The 15,808-nt window shown below is 38.9% G+C and overlaps 1 protein-coding gene across 10 annotated transcripts in view; it reads left to right on the forward strand.

Annotated features, from left to right (window-relative positions):
• The window catches only part of USP24 (ubiquitin specific peptidase 24), a 138,986-nt gene that overhangs the window by 46,056 nt on the left and 77,122 nt on the right, over positions 1–15,808 (forward strand). For 5 of the 10 annotated variants that reach the window (XR_011532400.1, XM_070592102.1, XM_070592082.1 and 2 more), the window contains 13 exons: positions 634–699; positions 2,941–3,015; positions 3,527–3,685; positions 5,108–5,222; positions 5,420–5,523; positions 7,872–7,979; positions 8,141–8,236; positions 8,328–8,489; positions 8,689–8,736; positions 10,657–10,716; positions 14,106–14,213; positions 14,877–15,026; positions 15,651–15,782. Coding sequence is in view for 9 of the 10 variants with exons in the window: in XM_070592102.1 (XP_070448203.1) it covers positions 634–699; positions 2,941–3,015; positions 3,527–3,685; positions 5,108–5,222; positions 5,420–5,523; positions 7,872–7,979; positions 8,141–8,236; positions 8,328–8,489; positions 8,689–8,736; positions 10,657–10,716; positions 14,106–14,213; positions 14,877–15,026; positions 15,651–15,782 (1,383 nt within the window). In the remaining variant the exon portion in view is untranslated. The remainder of the gene's footprint in view (positions 1–633; positions 700–2,940; positions 3,016–3,526; positions 3,686–5,107; positions 5,223–5,419; positions 5,524–7,871; positions 7,980–8,140; positions 8,237–8,327; positions 8,490–8,688; positions 8,737–10,656; positions 10,717–14,105; positions 14,214–14,876; positions 15,027–15,650; positions 15,783–15,808) is intronic. The other 5 variants (XM_070592065.1, XM_070592091.1, XM_070592072.1 and 2 more) reach the window with 1 other exon arrangement.

Consider the following 15,808-nt stretch of genomic DNA (forward strand, 5'->3'; position numbering starts at 1 on the left):
TTCCTTCACTATTTTGATTTATTGGCTTTATTATATGTCAAAGTCTCATGTGTACATGGATTTATTCCTGGACTTCTGTTCCAGTAATTCATTTGTTCATTCATTCTTTCATCATTTCCATACTATTGTATGTTTGGAATTATATTACGTTTGTAGATCAATGTGTGGAGAATTAACATTTTTACAATACTGGTCCTTTCCATTCAAGAACATGGTGTCTCCTCATTGATTTGGGCCTTTTATGTATTTTAGTAAAGTTTTATAATTTTCTTCATGCAAGTCTTAAATGTTTTTTGTTTAAAGCACATTTCACTCCTCCATCCATTGTCTCCTTTTTCAAATAAAAATTTTTAGTATTCTACAATATGAGCTTTAGAATCATTTAATCCAGTCTTCCAAAGATGTTTTATTGGCATATTATGAATTAAATTACAATAAATTTCTATAATAATTTCGAGCAGATGACGTCTTTATCTCAGTTCTTCCTGTGCAGGAGTATAGTTGGTGCAGTCTTCACTCAGCACTTGATCAAGTCACTGTTTAAAATTTTCTCTGATATTTTGAGAGGGATTTGTTTAATGTTGAAAGGAGAAACGCCCCCCGTTTTTTCTGACCTTCTCTGTCATTTTTCAGGCGGTCTCAGCGTTGGTGCAGCCCTTGGGGGTGTGTGCAGAGTATCTCAATGCCTCGGTGGTACAGGTAAGATCAGGCCATTGTGCATTGACTTCAGGAGTTGATCTGAGACAGACTAACAGCAATAATTATTTTACCAGCTGGTTTAGAATTGTGCCTACTCCAAAGTAACTTCTTTTTTTTTTGCATTAGCTATCCTTCTAATAAAAATATTATCAAAAGATAAAAAATGATTAATAACTTAAGGTATAGAGACGTCTAACATTTAAGAAGGTTCTTTACCTTTTCAGTTTATCGTTTTATCAAATATAATTTATATATGATAGCATATATTTTTCTTTATTTTCTTATCTGTAAAATAGGTGGCATGTATCCCTACCCACTTGACAGGATTGTTTAGGATTTGGTGCCATCATGTATTAAGTTAGAGCGATCCACTGGGCTCACTCACTCGCTAGCGCCTCACTGCGGAGGGGCAGCCTGACCTCACACCTTGTCTGATCTCCTGCCTCTGCAGGTGTGAGCCACCAAGTCATAGAACTCAAAGCTGAAAGTGTTTGGTTTTCTGATGCCTAAGGCCGGTTTACTTTCTTGTTTCCTTTCCATTTCAATTAACAAATTTTGCTGAACAAAATGTCATATTGAAATAACCTCCATTTACTATTTTCTTTACAAATAAGTCTGTGACACCTATGACTTTCACAGAGATTTTTTTAAATTGCTATATATGGTTTTGAAAGCATTGTGTCTTTTGGGAGCAGTGCTTTTTGTGTGCACTATTCCTTCTTTCTACTATCTAAGATACTTAGGCCATTTTAACAAGGGAGGTAAGATTTTTTTTTTTAGTAAGTTCTGGAAATTTCTGCTGTTTCTAAGTGTTAACTGCTTTCTTTAGATGTCAAAGTAATACTGCAAGATTGTTAAAGGAAATAGGATGGCTATTTATGCATTTCTTCATTCTGTACATTAAGCTCTTCAGGAATATCTAGTGGTCTTTCAGCTTATTGAGCATATAAATATAATCATTTTTGTAGCTGAAACCCTAAGACTTAAAGAAGCAAAATTATTTGACTTTTTAATAATTAAATATTAATAATTTAATAATTGGCTTTTTAATAATCAGGACCACGATTGAGCTTTTAAATGCATGTGCTTTACCCATGCGTTGCTCCATGGAAAGAGATTTAGCCTAAATAGTCCAGCTGCTAATTAATAGTCAGTTCTTTAGAAATTCCAGGTTTCATGTATAAGCACAGTGTACTTTAAAAGGAGTAAGAGGTAAGTGAATTTCCACCAAGGCATATTTAACTTCGTCTGTATTTTAATTGTATCAAACTATCCAACCGTAAGTTTATTCAGCAATACACTCATACCATGGATTTGTTCATACCCTGTTTATACCATGTTAGTTGACATAAGTTAGCCATTGTCGCCACACTTGCTGCTGGGGTGACTTTGGAAGACTCACTCCAGCCTCCGTGCCTCGGCTCCCTTGTCATAAGATGGTGGAGGAGTCAGGCCTGTCTCCACGGAGTTGCAGGCAGAGTCCAGCAGCCCAGCACATGCTGACGGGAGCAGTGTGGCCTGCCTCTCACCTTGACAGCCCTCAGTCTTCACAGGACAATTGGCCTGAGTGTAAATGAGGAAATCGTATTTCAATAATCAGGTGATGTCATTTTAATTCATTGCTGATGTCGTCTTGGCTTTGACAGCCAAATATTGTCTGACTTCTCTCATCCCCAGACAAGTTTTACAAATTATTTTATTTAGGTGGCAGCGATCGTTTAGATCTAGTTAATAGTTCACACCTTCTCACGTACCCTTCAGAGTTAGTTATGTGTTTGTGCTGCCATTCAGGAGCAGTGAATGGTGCGAGTCTCATCCATAGACCTTATTCATGTCAGCGAGCAACAGGAGTGCCTAGGACAGAATTTTTTTTGTGGTCTGTGCTTGTATTCATTTCTTTAAATTAAATAGAAAATATGTACTTTAATACAAAAATAATGCATACTCATGCTTAATGTTTTCAAAGTTAGTCCACATGTCTTTGGTTGCTCTTCGAAATGGCCCTCATAAGATAGTAATGCCAGGGACTGCACCTGTATGATGTTGAAGACGCTGAGGCGCTGAGTCAGGCAAGGGCTTACTTGGGATGCTATTAGCTTGTTAGTGGCGGATCTGATAATGAATTCAGATCCTTGTATTGAATCCTCCTTTTTGTGTGCAATGTGAATAAAGAAGTGGATCCTCTCTAGTTCGGGGACAGAGCCAGGAGTCCGTATGAACTGTAGCACTTTTTTTCTGCAGCCCATGCTGGACCCAGTCATCCTCACTACCATCCAGGATGTGCGGAGTGTGGAGGAAAAGGACCTCAAAGACAAGGTAAGTGCTTTCTCCGGCCAGGGGTCCCCACGGAGGCAGAGCCAAGGCTTGGGGCGGGGCTCACCCACCGTTGCTCTTTGGACTCTGCTCACAGACAACTCACATCATATTAATTTTACATTTCCTAACCGGAAAATGCTTTTTCGGAATCACCAGTGGTTGGTGTTACCTCAGTGGATAGAATGAATATAGGGTTCTCAGCAGGGGATACCTTCAGAATTTTACTAACATGTTGATTTTGATGGTATTACGTTTAACATGATTTATTTTGTCTGCCTTGAATTTCTCACAGGACCCTACCCTTTCCTTTGCTCACCCATGTGCTAACTTTTCTTGCAAAGCAAAATGTAGTTAACTGACAACGTGGAGTTTCACATACCACCAGACCATTGTTGTTGGAAATGTCCTTTATTCCTGTGTGTATTGTAAGAATTGGGATCAAAATGTTCTCATGGTTCCTTTTTTGTTTTTGTTTTTGTTTTTGTGTGTGTGTGTGTGTTTTTGATAAAAGAGATTGGTTAGCATCCCTGAGCTCTTGTCTGCCATTAAGTTACTTTGCATGCGCTTCCAACCGGATCTGGTGACCGTTGTGGACGACCTTCGACTCGACATCCTGCTTCGCATGCTGAAATCACCACATTTTAGCGCTAAAATGAATTCTCTCAAAGAAGTAAGTTTTGCATTTGTTTCTAGAAGAGTTAAAGCACAGACGCTCTAAGTTCTGCCCAGACTTGGGGTTATTAACATTAAAATGTTGGGAAATAAAGAAGAATAATTTCGTATAATCATACAAAAAAAGAGAGAATGTGAAGCCGGCCCTGTGACGGAGTGGTTAAGTTGCATGTTCCACTCTGGCAGCCCAGGGTTTTGTCGGTTCAGATCCTGGGCACGGACCCAGCACCCCTCATGAGACCACGCTGAGGCCGCATCCCACAGGGCAGAGCCAGAAGGACCCACAACTAGAATACACAATGATATACTCGGGGGCTTTGGGGATAAGAAGGAAAAAAGGAGTGACAACAGATGTTAGCTCAGGTGCCAAAAAAAAAATGATAATGATTATATATAAAATGATGTGTGTTTTTAATTATCTGTTAATAAAGTGATCTTTTTATATGTATTACATTCAAAATTAATTCTCTGAAATTTTTGTGAAATTTTCTAGAACATAACTCCTTGAATATATAGTTTGATATTTACTATTTACCCTAAGGGTTCAACTCCTTTTATTATTTTTCAGGTATGGCTTTACTTAAACCAAATTGTCTAACTGGGGTTGGGACAAAAACAAAATGACTACAGCTGTGATGGTCAAAGCAAAATAATGGAAATAATTTTCTGTAGCTTCCTGAACTTTATATGAGATCCATATTAAACAGTGTAGTTGGTTTTGCTGAGTGAAAAGTGGAGCCAATACAGTTCGATCGTAATTCCAGTTATTTTTCCATCAGTTTTATATTTATTAAGATTCTTGACTACCAGTGAAATGAACTCATCTTGAACCATCTTAGGCCAAAAGAGGAATTTAATGGAAGAAGGCCGGGCTATTTTGCATGAATGAAGGATTGACTAGCCAAATCATGTTAAGGGCAAGGAACCATGTGGGCAAAAGGAACAACTAGAATTTGAGACCTGATCGCTGCCAGGACTCTGTCCAGATCTTGTCTCTGCTTTTCTGAGCATGTTGGCTTTGTTGCCTCTCTGCCTACAGAGTGACATCGTTCATGTGTTGACATCCTGGCCATGGATGGCTCCCATCACCAAGGAGGGACTGACACTTTCTCTCTGGTCCCTAGTGTAGAATTTGGAGGATGTGCCCTGTTTGCACTTTGGGTCAGATGCTCGCCCCTGAGCCAGTCAGCAGTGGCCCAGGGAGTGTGAGCTGTAAGAATGGCTCCTTGGTTCTTTTTAAAGAGATGTCACAAATAAGTAGTCTGTTAACTTCTAATAACTGCCCTTTGATACATTTTGGCTCGTTATCGGACCACAGTGTAATGCTGTAAAAGTCACAGAATGAATAAATAAATATATATGAAGATTTTGATTATGCGTATTTTCATTGGATTCAGTCACAATAATCCTATCTTTTTAGGTAACCAAACTAATAGAAGATAGCACTTTATCCAAATCTGTGAAGAATGCTATAGATACAGACAGATTGTTAGATTGGCTTGTAGAAAACTCAGTTCTGTCAATTGCATTGGAAGGTAAGTTGCTTTCAGAAAAAAAATTACCTGACACGTAATCATTAATATATTTTTGTATAAAAAATCTGAAATTGTTGCTTTGATTAGCCTTTAAAATAATCTTATAGCAAGTTGATACTGCTTTGAATTAATAGAATCGTATTTGGGTAGTCAGTGTTCACTGGATGTGTCTTCCTCTCTGGTGTTTCTTCTCTTAGGCAACATAGACCAAGCGCAATACTGTGATCGTATCAAGGGAATTATTGAACTCTTGGGCAGTAAATTGTCTTTGGATGAGCTCACTAAAATTTGGAAGATACAGGTAAGTTGATCAGAATTATTTTTGCCTTTTTCTGACATTTTTGTCAGGAGAGGGAGGAGGGTGGTGAATGAGCAGAGAAATGGAACTTCTATCTTGTTTTAAGCAGAGCAGTTCTACTCAAGTCTGTTTGACAGTTTAGGGTTCCTATTAAGAGTGTAAGGAAAAAGGATTCCGCTACTCAAAAGGCATAAAGTTAGTGATCTTGTCTAGTCTTCTCATTTCTCTGATTGAAAGGTAAAAGCCTTCCTGAAGGCTACACAGCAGGCAGGAGCAGAGCTGCGAGTAAGTGTGTGTTTTGTTTATCATTCCAGCGTTCTTTGCACTATATTGCTTATCAGTTTTCAATAAGTTTTTCCCATTTAATTCTGTTAAAAGAGAATGATAGTAATATGGAGTTTATGGATCCATCTTCCAGGCCTCTCAGCAGCTGTGACAGAATCAACCACACCTTTCATTTTCTTTTTCCTTCAGTTTTGATAATAGTCCATTCTTTTCATTTTCTTCCTGCTTTTCTGGGATTCCTTCTTAGGTCTCCTCTAACTTACTCTCTTCTACTCGTAAATATTAGTTTTTTGTCCAAGCCTTCATCCTTAGCCCTTGTCTCTCTGTGTCACCTTTCATCAGTCAGTTTCTTCCACTCCTGTGGCTTCGACTACGTTTGGAAGCTGCTGACCCTCAGAATTCTCTCTAATTCAGAGCTCTTCTTGGAGCTCCAGTGCAGTATATCTAAATGTGGAACTCTTACACCTTCTCCTGTGCTGTCTCATAAGCATCTCAAATTCAGTATGTCCAAATTTAGTCATTTTCCAGCCTGTTTCAGTAATGGTATTATCCTTCACCTAGTTGTCAAGCCAGAAAGAAGCCTAGAGCTCACCTGGACGATCCCAGCTAAGCCACTGTATCAGTCAGAAACTATGCTAGCTGTTTCAGAGGAAATTGAGTACAGGGATTTTTTGCAAAGGTGTTGCTAGGGTTGAAAAGCAAAAAAGAGAAGTGCAAATGCTGGAGGAGCAAAATGGAAGAAGGGGTACTAAGCCCAAGGAGAGGAAGCTGCTTTTGGAGGTGCTTTCATGGTAAGTGCTGGAACTGTCGAAGAGTTGACACTGCCACCAGGGCTCTGGAAACCCCTGTGGCCAGGGATGCCAGCACCTGTATCCACCCTCTGAGCATAAACCAGAAACACTTCTTGCTTCCTCCTGCCTTCTTATCTCCCAGCAATGCCTCTCATTGGCAGAACCTAATGGGAGCATAGCTGTCAGAGGAAATGTAATTTTCAGGCTCCCAGCCTAGCATTACGGAGCAGTCTATAGAAAGGCGCAAGACTGAAGGAAAACGGTCCTGGGTCCTATAAATTTTACTTCCCATGTCTTGACCTTAGTTGAATATTCATATATAATTTTGTTTTGTGAGTTTTCAGTTTTGAATCCACGTAAGGTTAAAGATTAGAGACCATGATGTATGTATTGTATATCCCTACCACACTCAGTACCTGGCTGTCCATAGTAGATACTGAGCAAATTCTTGTAGAATTGAATCTGAGGAAGGCCCCTGCCTCTTGTGTCTCTCACGTGGTGAACAGTGAGGATGGCAGGGCCAAGGCTGAGGTTATAAAGTGAATTTCACTGAGGTTGGCCATAGCGTCTGCATCTCGGAAGCAGACTTATTGCCCATGGGATAAATAAAGATTAACTGGAGTCATAAAATATCTCTGAGCAAATAAAAAATAAAGCTGACAATATTCTTAACTGAGGCCCTCAAGATCATTTATAAAATGCCAAAAGTGAGTATGTTTGTCTTGTAAGCAGTTTGAATTTCTTTTTAGCCAGTTGAAAATATTTTATTCTCTTGAAATGAATGTCAGATTGAGAACTTGATCCTCATCTTTTTTTACATTGTCTTTTTAAAGGTTTTAGTTTTCCTTTTTCTCCCAAAACTCCCTGGTACAAAGTTGTGTATTTTTAGTTGTGGGTCCTTCTAGTTGTGGCATGTGGGATGATGCCTCAGCATGGCTTGATGAGCAGTGCCATGTCCATGCCCAGGATTTGAACTGGTGAAACCCTGGGCCGCTGAAGCTGAGCACGCAAACCCAACCACTCGGCCATGGGGCCAGCCCCTACATTGTCTTTTTAAAGATTTAATGCTGCTAGGAACTTAAACAAGGCCAAGTGATGCCCTTTAATAGTGGTTGCTTCATGTGGTCTTGCGAATATTATCATGTAAGCAAATACTGATTAGACGAGAGTCAGTTTATCTGTTTGCCGTTTTGCTTTTGCTTCTATAAATTGCCAGGGAGAAGACTTAAGTTTTTCCAAGTTCCAAGACTGACCTTCCCCATGTCTCCTTTCTAGTCAGGACAGTCGTCCACTGTCATCGAGAACATCCATACTATCATTGCTGCAGCAGCTGTCAAATTTAATTCAGATCAGCTGAATCATTTGTTTGTTCTCATTCAGAAGGTATGTGTTTCAACAGGCTTACTTTCAGATTTTTCTAAAGTAAGCTCATTTTGAGATCTGCCCCCTCTAAGTTAGCCAAGTTTAAAGTTTCTGCATGTTTTGCCCGTTTGATAAAATGGATTGTGAAGCGGTTCCCACGCCTTGTCGTTCCCGTTCTGCAGAGCTGGGAGGCGGAGAGCGACAGAGTGAGACAGAAGCTGCTGAGCCTGATTGGACGCATCGGCCGGGAAGCTCGCTTTGAGACCACTTCCGGGAAGGCAGGAGAATCAAACGAATCTTTCTAGCTACAAGTACTTGAAGCAGTTTGCTTCTGTATTGGGGGGCTGATCGTATGTGCTGTCATTGTAGGTGTTAGACGTCCTCTGGGAACTGGCTCATCTGCCCACCCTGCCCAGCAGCCTCATTCAGCAAGCCCTGGAGGAGCACCTGACAATCCTGAGTGACGCGTATGCAGTGAAAGAAGCAATCAAGAGGAGCTACATCATTAAGTGCATAGAGGACATCAAGAGGGTCGGTTTTGTCTTCAGTCTAGTTTTGTTGTCAGAGGAATAGCATTGTCTGAGAAATTAGAGCCAAATAATTTCCCTCTCCTTTTTATAAATTGAACTAAAGGTCCCATCTGGAAGCTCTTAGCTTAGAGTCCAAGATTGAGAAATCATAGTACTGCTTTCACCAAGTCACTCACATTTTTCTTAAAATTAATTTTCAGCCTGGAGAATGGTCAGGTTTGGAAAAGAACAAGAAGGATGGAGTCAAGGTAAGAATTTGCAGATGGAACCAACTAAAAGGTATACTAATTTAGTAATTCCTTTTAATAAATTGCATCATAATTTTAAGATGAGTATATTTTGGTGTTTCTTAGAGTAAGGTTCAGATACAAACTGCTATTTAAATATTTATAATCTGTACTTTATTATTTAAAGCTTGGGGAGTTACTGACTCTCAAAGGGAAAAAAAATCCAGGGTCACATTGAAAGAGTAGTTTTGTTATATTATTTTCATAAAATCATAAGACCTTCCACTTAGTTTTTCTTTTTTAAATTAAATCCAAAGTATGCACAACTTTAATAAGTACAGTAGATTCTAAGTAAATATCATACTCATTTTTCTCCCACAAGGGAGAAATGGAGGAACGTTCATAGAGTAAGAAGAGAGAAGGGGAGAAGGAGGTCCATTGAGTGCTGGCATAAGTGTAGTCATTTTCCAAGTTCTTAATTCAGATGTGTTCCTAAAGTAACTCCTTACTCAAACGGTAGCTGAGTGAGTGCCTGCTGCTGGGCTCGATTTTAGGAGGTGGGCTTGGGTAGCAAGTGCAAGAGGGCCAGCGCTGTGGAACCCCTGCCTTCAGGGCTCTGGCCTCCGGTTGCCGTGGACTTACGGGCTATCCTTTGGAAGGGCGTGTAGCAGAGCGGGCAGTGAAGGGTGTGGCTCTCCTGTGCTCCAGTCCTTCAGCGCAGGTCTCCCTCTGAGAGGGCTGGTCCCAGTGGGGCTCCCTGGCTCGTGCTTTGTGGCTGCAGCCCTGATCTGAGCGGAGTCCTCCTCCCCGTCGGCCCTCAGCCTGCCTGGACCACACGGAAAGCCAGCAGCAACAGTGTTTTCATTTTACTGTTAACTTAAGAAAAGTCTTTCTAAATAGCTAGTGGCTTAGTAATTTCATTGATAAAACCTGTTTCTTGGCTTTCATTAGTAAGTATTTCTTTAAAGGATCTTGAATACTACTGATTTTCATTAGTATGTCCAGAGACTTTTGGCTCTTCTTAGAGATGATTCAATGGGCTTTTATTTTCTTGCTATATTTGGTCATAAAGTTTAGTTGGGGACATTTAAGAACTCTGTGTTTTATATTTCTGACGTTGAAATTTGAGCAAGTGGATTTTCTACATATAATCTAGCTTTAGAGATTTTAAGGGTCATTCACAAACTGGAGCTGGTAATGCTCAGGTTATGAGGAGTTATTCCTTTAATTTGACGACATTGCTCTCTTTCTACTCATATACAATTTGAATTTTTCCAGTTTTCTCTCTCGGCTCAGCAATCAGATAATTTACCAGCGTCTGTCTTTATGATTACAACTCATCCAGAGTTATTTAAGAAGTCTAGATCCTTCAGTAGTAATCGTAAGAGGAAAACGGTGTCTGTAGAAAAATGGTCTTTTCTTCTCAGTAACAGATACATTTCTTTGTAGATACGAAGGTCAAAGCTGAAGGGACTTCTCCCTCCCTCCAGGGAAATGGCTTTTGAAACCAGAGGATCCTCCCTGACCCTGTCCCTTCCTTGTTACAGCCAAGCGTTACTTAGCTCTTCTAGCCGGTAGCATCGCTGGCATCCTTATTGCTTCTCTTTGCAGTCACTTCATTCATGTCTATTTTATAACAAAACTCAAAAAGTAACAGAAAGATTTTTGGAGTCGCTTTGTGAGTCTTAAAAGGAATAGTCTTCCTTTTTTATTTCCCACTGCTCCCGGTAAAGAAATTCTGATGTACATTATTTCATTCGGAATAGTAATACCTTGCATTTCCACAGCACTTTTCACAGATCCTCTCCTAAAGTACACATGGCTAAAGGGGGGCAGTGGGAAGATCGAAGCCCCCTGGATATGACTCCAGGCAGGGGGGTGAATTATATACTTACTGACACTAAAGGTGTTTTTCTATGCTATGCCTTTCCTGCCAGGCAGCAAGGTGGGCTGACTGGGGATTATGTCTCCCTGCCAGGCTGCACAGAAACTAAGCAAAGGGTAAGACAAGATCACCCCCTCTTGCCCCCTCCCAACCTCAGCTGCCTCTGTTCCCCCAACTGATTCCCTCTCCCTCTGCTTTTGACACTCCTCAAATTCCCAAGTTCCACTGTTGTGTTCAGAAGTTCTGACCTTATTTCTTAACTTTATTTCTGTAGATTTCTGCCAGGATACCCGTGGTTCCCTTGGTCCTCTTTCCTTTGCTTCCTTTATGCCTTCCACCATCTACCCTCAACCCTTTCCCTCTTATTTCACTTCTTTTTTCCTTCAATTAAAAAATTTAAATGGACTCATCCAAAAAAAAATTACTAAACCAAAAAAATCATTTTTACTCAATTAGTGGTGTTTACGTATTCCTTAAGTTGTTGTTTTAAGGCCTCCTAGCACAGTGCCTGGCAGCCCTCCAATGAATGTGGGTTCCCTTCCTCTTACTTCTCCCTGTCACCCTAGGAGGGTGAACTGCACTGAAATTGTTACTTACCCCTAGTTGAGTGGCCTCGACTTGCCAGAACATGTCACTGAAAGTAAAAGCCGCACGATGCCCTGGTACAGTCTCCCCTGAAGTAGTTAGCAGAGGAGGACAAACTTTTTAAAAAATGTCCTCTCATGAAAGAATTGTCACTTTGATTCGAGGTAAATGGCTAGGTCTGGAAAAACCAGACATGAGGAAATAGGGATGTTCAGTTTTGAGAAGAGAGAGCTCAAGAAAGAAGAGAAAGCTTTCTTCAGATATTCAGAGGATTATTATAGAGAAGTTTAATTCAAGTAACTTTTTGTGTCTCCTAAGAAGTCATGGGAAGGCATATTTCAGTATGATAGATCAGTGAACTTTCTGCAGAACAGTCTGAGATAGAATGCACTGCCTCCACAGCTCCTCATTACTGCAAATCCCGGGAGACTAGTCATTTAACAAAAAGGATAAGGCGATTTTAGGCGCAGGTTTGCAGGCTACACTGGCTAACCTCTAAGGCTGCCTCTGACACTGAGAGCCTGATTTGGATGTACACTTCGCTCCTGCTTGTGAAACCTCAGCTCCAGTATCAGACACGTTCATTTTAGTTGTTCAGTGTAGTCTTTTTGCCCCTTTTGTAAGTGGAGAGGAATAATTTAAATTTTTTTGTACCTTAGCAACATAATGTCATAGATATGATGGGATAAATAACATCTTTCCTGATTGCTACCCTTTAGAAAGCCTGTATCAGAAACACTTTTTAAATTCAAATTTTGTATGATTTTTCTTTTGATTTTATTGGATAGTGAGCTACCTTCAAAGGATGATTTTCAATGTTAAATAAAAATATTCTAACCATAATTGACTTAATTGGTCATAATGATACTTTTTACTATATCTGATTATTTGCTAAAGGGTTCATATTTATATCCTAATGTCTGTAATCCTTTTGGACCGTATCAGTTTGGACTTAAGCTAACTTAGGGTTTTATTGTTTGTCATTTTGCAGCTTTTATATTTTAGCAGAAATATCCTAGCTAGTCTTGCAAGTAGTTGGCCTTTAATAGATACCTTATTTCTCTGATTCTAAGATGCCAGCGATAGCAACCTACGTCCCAGATGTAATAAGTTTGCGAAGAAGAAAAAAAGAAACTGTATGTTTTACTTTTGCCATCCCCTTGTTTAGATTCACAGTCATAATTTGAGTGTGTGCCCCTTTTGAGCAGCGTGTACAGCTTCACTGTGGCATGCTGCTTTTCATTGTCTATGGTAGTGCTTCTGACTTCTTTGAAGTCTTTAAGATTGACTGTATAATTTTGAGGCATGTTGAAGAATATGGAGTTTTGTATCCTTGTCATTTTTCATAAAACTCAAGCTGCTTTTTTCCTTGAGTTGTGTATACTACAAGTTAAACAGCTTCTCTTGAATTAAAGTGCAACTTTGGACAGAGAGACATTGAGTGCTGCGTGACACAGCCCTTCACAGGGTATGAGTCTGTCACACCAATCCTCCTGGCTTTGGAAAGTGCTTCAGTTTGAGACTACCGACAGGTTTCTTTGCTTTCCATTGGATTGACAGGCGTGACAGGCTGGTCAGTCTACATCATAGTGTAATCTTTTTGACAGCATTTAAGTAACGAATCAGTGATCTAAATTTCAGTTAAAAAGCTGTCTTTGTTTGGTGCTACCTACACTAGGTGACAACTGAAATCACAGGTAGATGAACAGATAGCTTTTATATACAGCTAAGTTTGCACGTCTCAGGTGAGGACAGCTATGTCAAAACTTACTCTTATGCCTAGTGGCTGGTAAGTTTCTGTTGACATAATTATGAGAAGAGTCAATTTCAGAAATGTTAAAATTTGTAAAACTTGTATCTTAGAATCCAGGAAATATGGTATTTGCTGATTGATTGGTTGCTCTCTAAGAAAGCCAGTGTTGTTTTGGCAATAGCTCTCTCACATTTGCACATTCAGTAGTATGATGTTTTTCTGCAAAAGACATCAAAAGTGTTTTTCTGCCCTATTGAGGTCTTCATCCTACAGAGAGACTTGAAGAAGCAAGAAGGCTTTAAAAAAAAAACAAAATTCAGTCTTTAATAAATGCTAAGGACTTAAACTTTTACTTGGTTTTCTAGAAACTTAGTTGCTAAATTGATAAATAGTGTTTAATCTATCAGTCTTACAAATTTCATGGTGAAATCTCATAGTTCAAAAGATGGTATTTGTTAAAAAGCAATTCTTTCTATAAAGACTGTTGCATGACCATCAGACTTTTCAGATATGTACTATGAAGATCTGGATTGTCATGTACCAGCTTCATAAATAGTACATTTGAAAGTGTTCTGAAAAATATAAAGTATAAGTATAAAGTGGCTGTAATAATTGATAAAAATACAATTATATCTTGTAAAATTGTTTTAACTAGGAAATACAAGCAGATCCTGAATATTTTCTTTAATATTTAGACCACTATCAGTGTCTTGATCGTATCACTGGTATCTTAATCATGTAATTATAGAACACCATATCTTTAGACCATTTTACTTATCAGCTAGGTCAGTATTATCCAAGTTAAGCTTTTACTGTCAATTTATTTTATTATGTCAACATGTCCTAGCAGCCTGTGCTACTTAATCTATCCTCTGAAGTTGCTAATTCCTTGTCGTCTGTTTTTGCTGACGTACCCCTGTACATTTGCTGTCACTTCACATCCACTCCTGTTTGCAGTTCTTGGCCTTAGGAAATTGCATGCAGAATAAGAAGTGGAAGACTGAATTATGAATGCATGGAGATAAGCTAGAAATGAGCAACGTGAAGAGAAAAATTATAGAATGTGAAACAGTAAAACCTAATTGACTTGGAAATTTTTTATAGCTAATAAATTTAGTCTGCTGTTTATTTCTAAATTTAATTAGTGTAACTTCTTTTTAACTCTAGTCATCTCAGCTTAATAATCCCCAGTTTGTCTGGGTGGTACCAGCTTTGCGGCAGCTCCATGAGATCACTCGCTCCTTCATAAAACAAACCTATCAAAAGCAAGACAAGGTAAGCGGATGGCTCTGTTTGATTATTACACAGTTACTTGCATAGCCTTTTATAAACACAAAACATGAATAAAATTGCTGAGTTTTGTAGTCACTATTTTACGTTTTTATGGTTATTGATACAATTCATTCATATTATTTAATAATCTTGAGTTTAAACATCATTCTATTTTCATTTCTATGGAGCTTTTCTTTTAATATATCCCTCACTCATTTCCTTTTTATTTTCTTAATGTATTGAGATAATTAAGGCAAGTTTTAAAAGTTAGAATGGTATTTTATAAATTTGTTTGAAAAGATTCAAAGACCAATTTTATATTACATACTGAAAGATTAGATTGCCTAAGGAGCTGGAGCTGCCTCAGTGTAATAGTCTTGGGAAGAAAGATGTGGAAAGTAAACAAGAAGTGAAATAGTTCTTCTGAAAGACTTCCTTAGGGGAAAAAAGTCTTTTTGATGAGCAAAAAATTCGCAGAGAAGTTTACTGGGTTTCCAGTGAATGTACATACCAGCTTGATTTCATGTACTTTTCTGTAGGAGACGTAAGTGAAGCAATCCTCGTGCGCTCTCTCTCACCTGGCACTTAGATGCTGAAGTAGAAGTTCGTATTAAACTGACAACTGCAAATTCTCACATCATTTTTCATGTTGTTGTTTTTGCCAAGAGCATTATTCAAGACTTGAAGAAAAATTTTGAAATAGTGAAATTGGTAACAGGAAGTTTGATCGCTTGTCATCGATTGGCGGCGGCCGTGGCTGGACCTGGAGGCCTGACGGGGTCGACACTGGTGGACGGCCGGTATACTTACCGGGAGGTGCGGTCCCTGATTTGTGCCGTGAGCACGTTCACTTGGCCTTTCTGCTCTTGAACGGTGGAGATAGTGTTTGTTGGGTGTAACTCGAAAGAGGCGGCATGAGGTGTCTTCCTAGTGATGGGACAGTTTGTATTGGACTATAATTTTTTTTAAATAAAAGTGTAGAAAATTGGTATTTGTGGGTAAATCTTTCAGTAAATCGCCTAAGAACTGCATGTAATAAAGTAATAAAAATAAACATCTTTTCTTTGTCTTTGATCTGAAAGAATAATCGTCAATTCTGTGGATAATTGCTTTTGTTTTTCAACTCAATTGATTGGTAATATTGTTTTAAATAATTAGAAGAAAATCTTACCAGTTGTAAGTTTGTGGTGTTTTATTTAGAGATTGCCGAAATTATATTTTATTGGCATCTAAAGTCTCTGAATTTGCAATAGCCTTGAAGTAGTTTCCACTACATTGTACTGTCAACTTGTAAACTGATTTCTCACATTTACTTTACCCAAAATTATATGAAAAAGCATTGGGTAAAACTATTTTTTTAATTTTAAAGTTTTTTTTTTTAATTTTGCTTTTAGGTGTGAATGCCTGGAGTTAACTAATTAGCATTACATTTTTTTGCAGTATTTAGAGGCCCATTTAAAATTTCTGGCATTTTTCTTGCAAGAAGCTACTCTGTATCTGGGTTGGAATCGTGCCAAGGAGATCTGGGAGTGTCTTGTGACTGGTCCGGACGTGTGTGAATTAGACAGAGAGGTAAGAAGATGGATCTGTAGATGAAG

The sequence above is a fragment of the Equus przewalskii genome, chromosome 2 (assembly GCF_037783145.1).
Source record: "Equus przewalskii isolate Varuska chromosome 2, EquPr2, whole genome shotgun sequence".
Lineage (NCBI taxonomy): Eukaryota > Metazoa > Chordata > Mammalia > Perissodactyla > Equidae > Equus > Equus przewalskii.